This window comes from Ornithodoros turicata, chromosome 5, assembly GCF_037126465.1.
Source record: "Ornithodoros turicata isolate Travis chromosome 5, ASM3712646v1, whole genome shotgun sequence".
In the NCBI taxonomy this organism is placed as follows: domain Eukaryota; kingdom Metazoa; phylum Arthropoda; class Arachnida; order Ixodida; family Argasidae; genus Ornithodoros; species Ornithodoros turicata.
The window spans coordinates 53,145,156-53,158,772 of NC_088205.1; the positions used below are offsets into that span (position 1 = coordinate 53,145,156).

Consider the following 13,617-nt stretch of genomic DNA (forward strand, 5'->3'; position numbering starts at 1 on the left):
TGGGAATGGCTATTATCGACACATTGCACTGAAAATACTTTTTTGGCATCTCAGAAAAATACCTGTTCATCCTGTCCATCTGAAAGTTGCAACACAGAACACAAACGTCGAGTGAATAGGACAGTTGCCGGTTCACTTGTTGTCCTTGTCCTATGTTGTACCTTTGGGATGAATAGACAACGCAAATTACCCCACATTGCTACTTTATAGTATCTACAATCCTGTTTTGTGCAAAAGGTACACTTCCCAACATTATATCACCCTGATGGCCAGTAAACATTGCTGCTCCATACTTCACTGTGAATGAACTGGGAAGCTGTTTCATTGAGAAAACCTGTAAAAAAATGTTGCAAAAGTATACGTAATGCCACGCATAAAATGGTAAATGTTTTCCTGCAACATTCACGCAACATACCTCGCTTTAGTCGCTGGCCTTTATTCTGCACGATTCATAAGTATCTTGCAACTATCCTCCATTTGCATGACAAGCCAGCTAAAAGATAAGACGCATAACAAAGTCAGTTACAAGCCTGAGCAGGAGTTCCAGTTCCTAGAGTTCACCCACCAGCTAGCCTGCACTTACGCTACTTTAAATAGCAGTAATAACAGGGAGTAGATCTACACATTGAGATAAACGTTCATATATATCAATCACTACTCACCAGCGTAATTGCACTTTACTCAATGGAATGCGTCGCTCGTATGTGTGCGTCGTGGAATCCTATGTGCGTCGCTCGTAGTTTCTGGCGATTTAGCTGGTGCAGAAGTTGCAAAACAAAGAAACTACATAATACAGCGCTTGACCATAGAGATTAAAACATTTACGTTTCCTTGCCTATTTTGAAGAATTGAAGAACGGGAACTACCGACACCAACCGCCTACCACAACGATATTTAAAAACACACACTGATGCAGATGGCGCTTAGTCTGCTCCTCTTGCCGACGACGAAGCTCGTAAAGTTTCGGTTTCAAATTCAAGTGAAAATTACGCAAAGTTTGATTTCGGTACGCTGCGCGCGAATGTTTCTGGTATATTTGCCGACAAAAAAGTAACTTGGGCGAATTGCGGTAAGACCATAAACGATTGATATATTATGAAATGTAAATTAAGATTGTCATTTGTCTTGCAAAAACGCCCAGTGAACATATCTGCGCATACTATTTGATCAGCTGTATGCACCTGCAAGGAACACAGAGTGTCTTCAATTCATCCCAGTGAAGATTCGCGTAGTTAAAGGGCAGTTGTCAAAATTACAGTGACTCAGTGGCACTGGCTTCAAGATTTCAAGGTGGTTTCCAATATCAAATGGGACGGTGCAACACTGGAGCCAGACCCCCCCAAAGGAACCTGGCTTCAAGTGGGTTGGTAGGTTGTGCTCCCAGGATGGACACACAGTGGACCAGGCATCCCACTCTAAATACCACAATGGGACCTGACTTCAAGTGGGATGGCTGGAAGTAGCCATGGATGGAAGTAGCTGGCTGGAAGTAGCTGGAACCACTCATGCTACCCAAGCATCCACAATGGGACCTGACTTCAAGTGGGATGGCAAGCTGGGGCCCAGCCTGGCAGCACACTGGAACCACTGATGCTACCCAAGGATCCACAATGGGACCTGAGTATGCCACTCTGGAACAGGCTGGGACCGTCCTGAACCCAAGTGGGACAACTGTGGTGCCAGTCTGGGACCATCCTAGATTTTTGCCTGCGCATTGTCGATTTCCTGGAAGAGTTTTGACTCCAAGAAGACGTAAACGGCGTAGGGGTAAGAACGCACTGTGAAACGCCAATCGGACTGCACGTCGCGAATGTTTGCAGGTATGAGTGATGATCGTGATATTTTGATTACTATTAATTAGATGTTTCATTTAAGAAACTTAGGAGGAACTTGAAGAGAAACAGGGTAAGAAGATTCCGAACGTACGGTGGGAAGGGGGTGTATGTCGCGACCTGCATGGAAAACAGGAGTGTCATGTGTCATCTTCTCTGAAAAAATACAAGATGTGAGATGGCCAACGAACGCAAGCTCCCTGTGGTCCGTGAGTGCATGGCACAATCACGCATATGCTTTGTCTAGACACAGTGAGTGATCAGACTTATACTACGTAGTATGTACATGTAGAGATGTATTGATTATTTCTTTCTCCTCAGTGTATGCTTTTAGCAAAATAAACTGTATTTACTTTTGTAATATGTGCATTTCTACGCATTATTTTCGTTCATGTATTCAGTGGTCCCAGCTGCTAAGTGGCCGGATCCCGGACCACTTAGCAGAGGGGACCACTGGATAAATTCCGCTGGTTCCACTTCAAGTGGGACCATCGTGAAGCTGGTTCCACTTTCAACTGGTCCCAGTCACTAGGTGGTCCCACTCCAGATTTTTGCCTGGGAAGCGAAACGCACCGCCTCCAAAATATAGTCGCCACCGGCGCGCGTACGCGGAAGATCTCTGATTGGCTGCGAAATATATGTATAAATATTTGGATGCTCATTGGTCTAAAAAACTTGCGTCAGTTTCCTTCGCGCTGATTGGACGAGAGTCATTTGACTGAGGAGCGAGCATCCGAACGCCCGAACCGCTCAACGGAAGCAGTCGAACGGAGGCGAAAGAAAAACGACAGAGGAGACATCGCGTCTGTCCGGCCACGCGTGTTCTCTCGGACTGCAACCGTTGTGCACGCAGACGCTAGGGGGTAGTTTGGGGGTTTGGAATGCTTTAGATTTAGATTGTGGCGAACTGCTAATGTGAGAACGGAATGGCACATCCACCTCATCATCACAACAGCGGGAAGACGAACATGACATGGAATCCCTGCACCTCCAAAGGACGCAGAAATCGTCAGAGAGGAAGTCTGCACTCTTTCCGACGTACTGCAGGTGAACGGTGAGACAAGTTTCATTACTTTTTTGTGACTGAAGGAAGTAATGCAGGTTTATCACGTTAAGTGTATTACGTACAACATTTACGGGTCACTCGGTACGTTAGCGGCGTTTCATTGTGCAGTGCATTGCCGTAACTTGTACGTTTCTGACATGCCGTTAATCAAATTATGTGTGGTTATGCTAGCTGCCCCTCATGCGCGTCGCAGCCGTTCATTCACTGTGATCTACGAACATTCGTGACGAATGCCTTGGTGTTCAAATACGAAATCAAGATCGATTCCCAGGGAGCACATGGTGGGCTAGTAGACGTCTAAATGATGTCTAAAAAAAGAGATAAGAAATGTCTATAGAATGTCTAGGCACTAGACCAAATGTCAAGTATCCGTCCACTAGACGTCAAATAACACGTCTAACGCTACGCCACCTAGCCAACTAGCCCTAGACATCCGATGTCTATGTACCTAGCCGAGATTTAGACATTCTTTTGACCTGGATGTCTGGAACAGGGTCAGACACTTAACCATGTATTAGACATGAAGTCTACAGCTAGACCAATTTTATCCCTCCATTCAGCAACAGGTCTAGGGTTATACATTTCCTGTACCTTACTTTAGCCACCCTTAGACGTACTTTAGACCATGACTAGTCCTGCTACCGTCCTGACATGCATTCATGAAGAAATGTGATATAATTGATAGCAACACGGATCTCAGCATAAACATTTATTCACAGTAAACCACACACGAAGTCTACGGTACAAAACTCTGTCTAAAACTGGATTGACTTTGCCGCCAAGCAGGCGTCTTGTGTTTTGACTGAGGAGTGTTGAACTGGCAGCAGGGTGTTGATGGCCACCTCATTCCTTTCTTCCAATGAGTGATTATTGGTGCTGCAGCACTGCCTCCAATGACTCACTGTGGCTAGAAAATAGAACAAAACATGTCAGAAAGCATTATGTAGCGTGCTGGTTCTAACTAGTTTGTTTAGTGGCTATGCACACTCTTTCACGGGATGCTTGTCTGGCCACATAAAAGCAAAAACTGTATCAACACTCATCTGAGAGACACATAAAGAAAAGAAGCTGCACGTACAAAAATCACAGGACTGTTACAGCTACACAACACGAATTGCAGCAACAGCTGAAAATCTGTTTGTGCGTGACTACCTGATGTGGACGCAAGAGCCCTGCACCATCTGCGGATATCTGCAAGATACTTCCGTGGATTCGGATGAAAATTTATCACTTTCTGCGGTGTGCGGATTGGATGTGGGGCAGTGGATCGGATATACCGCACGCTGTAATTTTACTACTAGCAATGTATTTGTATTGCGCGCTGACAGCGAGCGGATGCCTGGGTTCACCTTTGACCATGCACAGCCAAGACGGGAGAGAAGGCATTCTAACGTCCACACGAGAACCGGCGAGGTAGCATTCCACGCGTTGCAGAAGTCTCTCCATATCGCGTTTGTTGAAAGGTTTACCTTTGCTTGTCTTCGTGAGTCCTTCCGTGAGAGCATAGAGGCATCCGAAATTATACAAACATTCTTCCGGCGGTGATTACGCGTCCTTCGAAACTTGCGGATCGGATGCGGATATTGCGTTTTGCTCAGCGGATCAGATGCAGATGTAAACGGTTTTGTATGCAGCGGTGCGGATCGGATAACGTGTGCGCATCCCTATTGGAAGACCCTATAAGTAATTCATATAGGTCCTGTGTAAAACTATATAGGATGATACAGGATCCTTATGGGTTATTTAGGAACCTATATAACTCTTGTGTAGGTCATTATGGGATCCTATACGAGTCCATGCAGGAGTCATGTAGAAGCCATAAGGTCCTATATAACTCCTGTGTAGGCCATTATGGGATCCTAAACGAGCCCATGCAGGAGTCATGTAGGATCATGCACGAGTCATAAGTTCCTACATTGAGGATGTAGGAGTTACATGGGTCCTACATGTAGACCATGCAGGAGTCATACAGGGTCAGTAGTATAGAAATGAGTCCTATAGCCAAGAGTTTTCTCTAATCCAATTCCAATCCAATTCTAATCCAATTCTAAGCCATAATCCAGTTCTAATCCAACACAATCCAGTTCTAAGCCAACACAAGCCAATTCCAAAGACATCTGATTGGCCGCCATTAGCTCCGCCCACTTCACGTTGATTGGTCCATGCTAAGCCTACTGATCCTTGATTGGCTGACCGTAGCTCCGCTCCTTTATGCTAATTAATTGGCTTGGCTCCACCCAGTTCATGCTGAATGGCCCGTGCTAAGCCTACTGATCATTGATTGGTTGACTGTAGCTCCGCCCCTTTATGCTAATTACTCGGCTCCGCCCACTTCACGCTGACTGGTGCATGCGTATCGCTGAGCACAGCTCCGCCCCTTTATGCTAATTAACCGGCTGCACTGATTGGCTCATTCTAGGCCTACTGATCACTCTCCCAGACTTTCTAAGCCCTCTGATTGGCCGTCCCCAATTTAAGCCTACCGATTGGCCCGTTCTAAGCCCAACGATTGGCCCGCTGAACATAGCCTTCAGTAGCGCCCGCAAGATGGCAGCAGCCCCGCTGCGGCTTCATCTCAGATCTTCAAACTTACCTATTTACTGGCTCCACCCACTTCATGGTGATTGGTCTGTTCTAAGTCTACTGACTTCTAAGCCAGTCCACACGAAGCCTACTGATTGGTCCTTCCAGACTTTCCAGACGCTCCAATTGGCCGTCCCCAATCTAAGCCTACCGATTCGCCCTCGCTGGCCCATTCTAAACCCACTGACACCAGATGGCGCAACTCTTTACTGGCTCCGCTTACTTCATGCTGATTGGTGCATTCTAAGCCCACTGATTGGCTCTTCACACCGATTGGTCCATTCTAAGCCTACGGATGGCTGGCCCTGATTGGTCCACACTAAGGCTACCGAACAGTGATTGGCTAACCTGAATTTGTCGCTCCTAAGTGAGTCCAATCTCATACGTCCAAACTTACCTCGTGCCACCAGATGGCGCGACACAGGTGCATCAACTCTGCGCGATTCCGCTTCGAGGCGTCACACGAGCGAGAGAACTTCGTCGAGATGTGCTGCCACATATCGCGCTCCTGTATCACCACAAACAAGTTGCGGGAAATCATACACGAAATCTTGGACGAGTACCTGTCAGCTTACAGGGAGCAATCACTGCGCGAGCTTCAGGAACTATGTCAGGAAGAAATAAGAGTCCTGGAGACGATCATCAATCGCGCTAGGAGCTATGAATGAAAATAAAGATGCATCACACCTCGCTACACAGTCTGCTCGAGTTATTCCACGATGCACATGCAGTTCCAGCACCCCGCTCGAATTCTCATCTCCGGCGCATCCGTGTGTGGCAAGACGGTGCTCACGCAGAATATAATGAGACACTCCGAGTTATTTAGCGTTCCACCGCAGAAGATACTCTACGTACGAAAGTATGCAGCCGGCTGGGAAAAGGATTTCGGCGGTGTGGAGTTTATGGACCGGATACCCGCAGAATGGGAGGAGCGATATCCCACTCTCATAGTTATTGCCGATCAAATCACGGAAAAGGGGGTTCTATCGGAGGTAGAGTCGTCGTTTGTACGTGGTAGCCACCATAAGAATGCGTCCGTGATCCTGATCACACAAGCCTTGTTCTATCACGCCGCTTTTCGAACGATATCGCTGAACGCCAGTTATATCATATTGTTCCGGAACGCTCGGTCCGTACAACAGATCGAAACCTTCGGATGTCAAGTATTCGGGAAACAGGGGCTCTCCTGTTTTCTCGATGCATATAAACAGGCGACGGAGAAGGCGCACGGTTATTTAGTTGTGGATCTGAACGCGCAAACACCTCCCTCTCGTAGCCTGCGAACGGGTATTTTACCGCACGACCGGCAGTTCCTGTTTACGCCCGCGAAATGACGGCCGATCTTAGAAGACATCTCACGCTCCTCAAAGTATTGGCCACCAGCAAACCGACGCACCGCGCAGAGTTACTTAAAGAGCTCAGCTGCGATGACATTCGAATCCTTTCAAAAATCTGTCTGAACATTCTACACGGAAATATCCCACTTTCGACGGAACTTCATAAAAACCTGAAGAAACACAAAAAAATCCTCCGCTTCCTCGCTTACAAGTCACTTCATAAGTGCCCCAGGCAGTTGAAGAAATATATTAGGGGACAACGAGGTGGTCTCATTCCCATACTTCCACTGCTCCTCTCAGGGCTATCAAGTCTCGTGGCGGGAGTCGCCGGGCGAGCGATATCCAAAGCCATCGGTTATGGCTCATAGAATAGAAATAGGTGAAGTTCTGAAATCTAACGATTCGGACGACGTAAAGGTGGGCAAAATACTGGAAGCCCTCTCTTACTTGCTGAAGCGTGCTCACTATCATCCTCCTCCTCCTCCTCCTCTGGAACCCGTTCATTCGGAGCCCGAACCGGAACCCAATCCATTCGATTTTAATCTTCTACCCTCCGGCGTTGATAAAGCACGCGCGAAATCTGTGCTAAAAGAATTTCAGAAAATTTTCACCTGGCAGGTGAATAATGTGCTAGTATATAGAGGGAAGCAAATCAATCGCTCAAACATTGTGGCTCTCGTGAGCTACTTAGCACGTCGTAGCGCGCTCCTCAAGAAACCCAGCTGGTACAAAAAAGTATCGAAAATTAGAAGCGCTCTGAAAATACAACGAATTGCTCGCTGGAGCAAATATGGGGCCCTATAGAAAGATCAAGGAGAAAGGGTTAGGTGGAGCGGATCGGTACCGACGTTATCACAAGCTCACGCGCGCAGAAGTCATCGAACAGCTGAAAAAAGAAGATGCTTACACCCTCCACAAGCCAGCGAAGAAAAAATTTAAGCGACGCTCCATCATCACAATTCATGTGTGGGATTTATATCAGGTAGACCTTCTGGATATGCGTAAATATCAGAAATTTAACAAGGGCTTCAGGTACATCTTAACGGTCATAGATACGCTATCGAGGTACCTGTACATGGTCCCCATTCGCACAAAGCGCCCGCAAGACGTAAAGAAAGCTTTCCAACGAGTTTTCCGTCACGGAATTCCGAAGAATTTGCTCACGGATCGCGGAAGCGAATTTTGGGGTTCCCCCGTTCGTCAGTACTTTCAGTCGGTACTAAATCACTATAGCACGCAAACCGGAATAAAAGCGGCCTCCTGTGAACGCGTGCAGAGAACAATTAGAGAAAGAATACCGAGGCATTTCACTAGTACGGGGAAGTTTAATTATATCAACGCGCTGCCGAAGATAGTGGCCGATATAAGGACTCGGTACACTCCGTCACGGGCGAAAAGCCGAAAAACGTGAACGCCGGAAATGAAGTAGCTCTGTTCAACAGATTGAATCGTAAGACGACCCCGCGCGAGAGCAAGTATAAAGCGGGGGACCAGGTGAGGCTCGCGTTAGATCGCGGCGTGTTCGCCAAAGGCTCCGATCAAAGGTGGACGGCCGAAGTGTACAAGGTGTCGCGAACGAGAAAGACCGATCCACCCGTAGTGTACGTGAAGTATTCGACTGGAACAGAAAAGACTGGGATCATTCTACGAGCAGGAGCTGCAGCCCATCCACCATCTTTCCTCGTCCGATAAGCGACTCATATTCGCTGTGATTAGAAAGAAGAAAATTATCGGGGTATTGCACTACTTGGTTCGTTGGTTCGGATACGCCAAAGATCATGATTCTTGGGTGCCCGCCAGCGATGTCAGAAAATGAATTTTACGTGTATCTGCTCTCGAACGCCAGCATGGACCTGTACCCGTCCAACATGCTGAATGACTTCACGATCGCGTTAGATAAACCGCTACACCTGGATGATTCGTTATCGTCTGTCTAGAGGGATTTTCCATTCCCAACAGCTTCATGAACGTGAACCAAGCGCCGGATAACCTGATAACGCTATCAACGGAGAAGTGGCAAACAAGACAGCTGACGTTGGAAGAGACGGACACGCTATTGATCCCATATTCCCCAAATATGGGATCGAGTGTGTCATGTTGTTCTCTTGTAGCGCCCCACAACGTTTGTGATGTATTGCCAAGGCTGGCAACATAGGTGGTCTGTGGTTCAATAAAAAACATGGCCGCACATCATCTGACTATGCCTCAACTAAGAAGCTTCATTAAATCCAACTCCATCGACCCAACCAGGACATAACATGGTGTCAGAATCTACTCTAATGAACCCACACAGCAGCACAGCAACGTAAGACATGGCATTTCCCCTCATTCAACCGCCGAAGCACTTTACACCCGGAAACAACCCGGCGGAAACGTGGGCCAAATGGAAGTCTGCCTATCTTTTGTATGAACAGGCGTGTGAATACTCAAGTAAGCCAGCAAGCACTCGTCGAGCCTTACTACTTCACGTGATTGGTCCACAAGCTCGTAACATTGTCAAAACGTTCAACTTCGCATCACCTGCACAAGAGACCGTGGACGCCATACTTGCCAAGTTTGACGAGCGGTATTCGCTCTACCAGAACACGACGCAAGCGGCAGCATTATTCAACGTCATGGTACAGAAAGAAGGGCAGTCAGTGGATGAATTTGTGGCGCAGCTCAGGCTACAGGCAGCCAAATGTGACTTTGGAAACCAGTGTGATCGGCTTATTGGGGATAGAATAATTGTTGGCATTCGAGAGACTGCACTCAGGGAAGGATTGTTTCGAGAGAAGCAGCTGACACTGCCGAAGATAATCAACGCTTGCAAGTCGGCTGAAATATCCAAACAACATGTCACTTCGTTAAATGCCGCAGCGGCATCACCGCAGGAGGTTGTACCAACGGTTGACTTTTTACGTCGAGGACACAGGAGGCCTCAGCAACAGCATCCAAAAAGAAAGCAGCAACAAGAAGAACGTCGTCAATTCAACGTACCTTCCTCGCAACAAGGTCAAACTAAACAAGGAGGCTACCCCAGAATGGCGTGCACACGATGTGGAACTCTGCATGAACCCCGCCGCTGCCCAGCGTACGGGAAACACTGTAATGCCTGTGGTAAATTTGGGCATTTTGCTCGTTACTGTCAACAACAACGCTGGAACCACAACATCAACAGCCTTGAAGCAGAGGATCTAACAGAAGATTTTACACTCCAAACATTCCATCTAAATGATGGTGACCAAGGTGTTCCAGACGATGACCTCACAATAGATGTGCTGTACTCGACCGTAGAAGTTACCTCCAAAGGTCAGCACTCGCAACAGACATCGCCGACTGCAAATGCACTGTCCACTACGGAGGTAAACACGTGGAAGGAAGTCATCAACGTGAATGGAATGAATGTATCATTCAAGTTGGACACCGGGTCAAATGTGAATGTTATTCCATTACAACTTCTGTCACAAATGCCCTGGCAACCACAGCTCAACGAGACGACAGTGAGAGTGTCAACTTACAATGGAGAACCCTTAAACATATGCTATTCCTGTGAACTGAGTTGCACCTATCGTGAAATGCAGTGTGACTTTAAGTTCTTTGTTGTCAACGGCAAGTATGAACCAATTTTGGGAGCAGTGGCCTGCCTCTAATTGAAGCTTCTACAGAGAGTTCACAAGCTTGACATGTCGTCTGATAAATCTAGCTTGCATAATGTCCTGCAACAGTTTCCGGATGTGTTTACGGGAATTGGGCGACTCCCTGGGACATACAGTATCCACCTACGTGACGACGCAGTCCCTACAGTCACACACGCCCCGCACAGTTCCAAAAGCTGTTGAACAGCAAGTAAAGGATGAATTGGAGCACATGCAAAAAAGTGGCATAATTGCAAAAGTCACAGAACCTACTGAATGGGTTCACCCCATCGTAATAACCGTCAAGAAAAACGGAACTGTGAGGATTTGCCTGGACCCCAGTAACTTAAACGCTGCTGTGAAACGACCACATTACCACATTCCTGTCATTGAAGAACTCTTTGCAGGGCTTGCGAACTGCAAGGTGTTCACTCTTCTTAATGCCAAGCATGCATTTTGGCAGCTGGCACTTGATGAACCAAGTTCCTACATGCGCACATTCACTACCCCATGGGGCCGTTATCGTTTCCTAAGAGTACCATTTGGACTGTCTGTGGCACCTGAACTCTTTCAGCAAGCCATTGATTCTGTGTTTGAGCACCAACAGGTTGTCAAACCATATTTTGATGATGTGTTGATCGCATCCAGGAACGTGAAAGAACATGAAGACCATCTCAAAGTGGTGCTAACGACAGCTCGGGCAGCAAATCTAAAGTTCAACAAGGAAAAAGCACAGGTTGGTCTATCAAGGATCACCTATCTTGGACATGAACTATCGCCAGAGGGTATTGCACCAGACCCAGAGAAAGTAAGAGCTATTGAGGCACTCCCTCTGCCTAAGGACAAGCCTGAACTTCTACGATTCTTGGGTATGGTGACGTTCTTAACCAAGTTTATACCTAACTTCTCCACGAAGACAAGTCGTCTTCGAGAACTTCTTAAGGCTGACGTACCCTGGCATTGGACGGAGCAGCACACTGAGGACTTCAACGTCCTAAAACGCACACTCATGACAGCACCAGTGCTAGCATTCTTTGATCCACACAACCCCATCCTGATATCAACAGACGCCAGTTCCTATGGCCTGGGATCAGTCCTCATGCAATGCAACAAACCACTCGGATATGCGTCTGCAGCATTGACTACCCCTCAGCAACAATACGCGGAAATTGAAAGAGAGCTTCTTGATGTTGTATTTGCGTGTGAACGCTTTCTCTACTTCACATTTGGAAGAACGGTCACTGTGGAAACAGATCACAAGCCCCTGGTTTCCATTCAGGAGAAGGATTTTAACAAAATTTCTCCGAGGCTTCAACGGCTCCTGCTCCGCCTGCAGCGCTATGATGCCAGACTCATTTATGTACCAGGGAAGCTTCTAGCTGTGGCAGATGCTCTTTCAAGAGCCCCTGACCATACTGCGACAGTCACCACGTCTGATTATGATCCAGGTCCTCTGGTATGCACCCTTGTGCATGCATCACCATCTAAGCTGACTGAAATTCAACAAGCAACAGCAAGAGACCCTGCCCTGCAGCAAGTCACAAGATACATCAGGCATGGTTGGCCTAAGCACCTTTCTGGTGTACATTCTGCAGCTAGGCCGTACTACTCAATCAGGGACGAGCTATACCTCAGTAATAACTGTGTCTGCTTTCGACAACGCTTAGTCATCCCAAAAGTCTGTCGGGCTGAGGTGCTTGGAAAACTTCACATGTCCCACAGAGGTGTTACACTGACAAAGAGCGTCGCTCGAAAGGCTATATATTGGCCTGGACTTGACAAAGATATTGAGCAGATGGTAGTCACCTGCGAACTTTGCCAACGCTATCAGCGAGCAAATCCACAGCAGCCTCTTCTCGACAGAAACATTCCAGATCGCCCTTGGGAGCGTATCGCAATGGATTTTTTCCATCTCAACGACTCCACTTACTTGATTCTTATCGACTACTTTTCGAAGTTTGTTGAAGTTAAGAAAATGGAAGCGATCACTGCTGCTGACCTTATTCACGTCCTCAGTGAAATTTATGCACGATTTGGTACACCATCAGAGGTTGTCAGTGACAATGGCCCTCCATTTGATTCTCGGCAGTTCACCGATTTCAACAAGCAGTGGGACATTTTGCATGTAACGTCATCACCCCACTACCCTCGTGCTAATGGTCAAGTGGAAAGGGCTGTACAGACCATCAAGGCATCGTTGAAGAAAGCTCTGGAAGAAGGAAAGGATCTGAATATTGTCCTTCTGGACTACAGAACAACACCAGTCAGTGGATCTCTGACTCCAGCTGAGCTGCTGATGGGAAGGCCATTGAGAACAATGATTCCAGCCCATCCAGATACGTTAAATCCACATTTCCCAACACAAGACCACAAGCAGCAGCTTGAACAAAAGCAGAGATTTCAGCACAGACATGGTGACCAACACACCAGGGAACTTCAACCGCTTGATGTGCATCAGCCTGTTTGGTATTGGGACAGTGGTACAAGGGATAAGGTCTGGAAGAAGGCCATCATCGACAGACTTGGGCAGAGCCCAAGGAGTTATGTCATCACTACAGAATCTGGTGCTCAGCTGATTCGGAACAGACTGCACCTTCGCCCAAGAGTTGTGCAGTCTTCTAGTCCTCGTATAGGAACACCTATACGTCGTCCACGTTCAGTCGAGGACTATCACGCTGTTCTTGAAGAAGCGGAGCCCTTGTTCGCAGACAGTGTCACCAATCGACTTCCTCATCAAACGAGGTCTGGATGAGTCGTGAGGTGTCCACTGCGATATGAGCCTTAATCTTGTATTATTGTAAGAGTCATGTTTGTTACTTTTGTACACTAAAAAAAAAAAGGCGTGTTATGTTGTTCTCTTGTAGCGCCCCACAACGTTTGTGATGTAATGTATGAGGCAACATAGGTGGTCTGTGGTTCAACAAAAAACATGGCCGCACATCATCTGACCATGCCTCAACTAAGAAGCTTCATTAAATCCAACTCCATCGACCCAACCAGGACATAACAGAGTGGACTTACGAGGAAGATCACTGCGTGTTTAAGCTACCGTCGCGCATGCGCTCGGTGAAATTAATCGACAGACCGCTGCATCTCGCCTTTGGAATTGGTGACATCGATGGAGATCACCCGGAGGGTGGTAGAGTACGCGCCATCCCAAACGTGTTACCGCTCGCGGAGGA

At 47.3% G+C, this 13,617-nt stretch overlaps 1 protein-coding gene across 1 annotated transcript; it reads left to right on the forward strand.

Moving 5' to 3' along the window:
• Positions 1-10,511: 10,511 nt before the first annotated feature.
• On the forward strand, positions 10,512-13,187 carry LOC135395845 (uncharacterized protein K02A2.6-like). Its single transcript, XM_064626934.1, has one exon. The coding sequence runs from the start codon at positions 10,512-10,514 to the stop codon at positions 13,185-13,187; it is 2,676 nt and encodes an 891-aa protein (XP_064483004.1).
• The last annotated feature ends 430 nt before the right edge of the window (positions 13,188-13,617 follow it).

Bases quoted from the DNA above. Each gene is read 5' to 3' on its own strand.
- LOC135395845 (XM_064626934.1), top strand. From the start codon at position 10,512: ATGTCCTGCAACAGTTTCCGGATGTGTTTACGGGAATTGGGCGACTCC.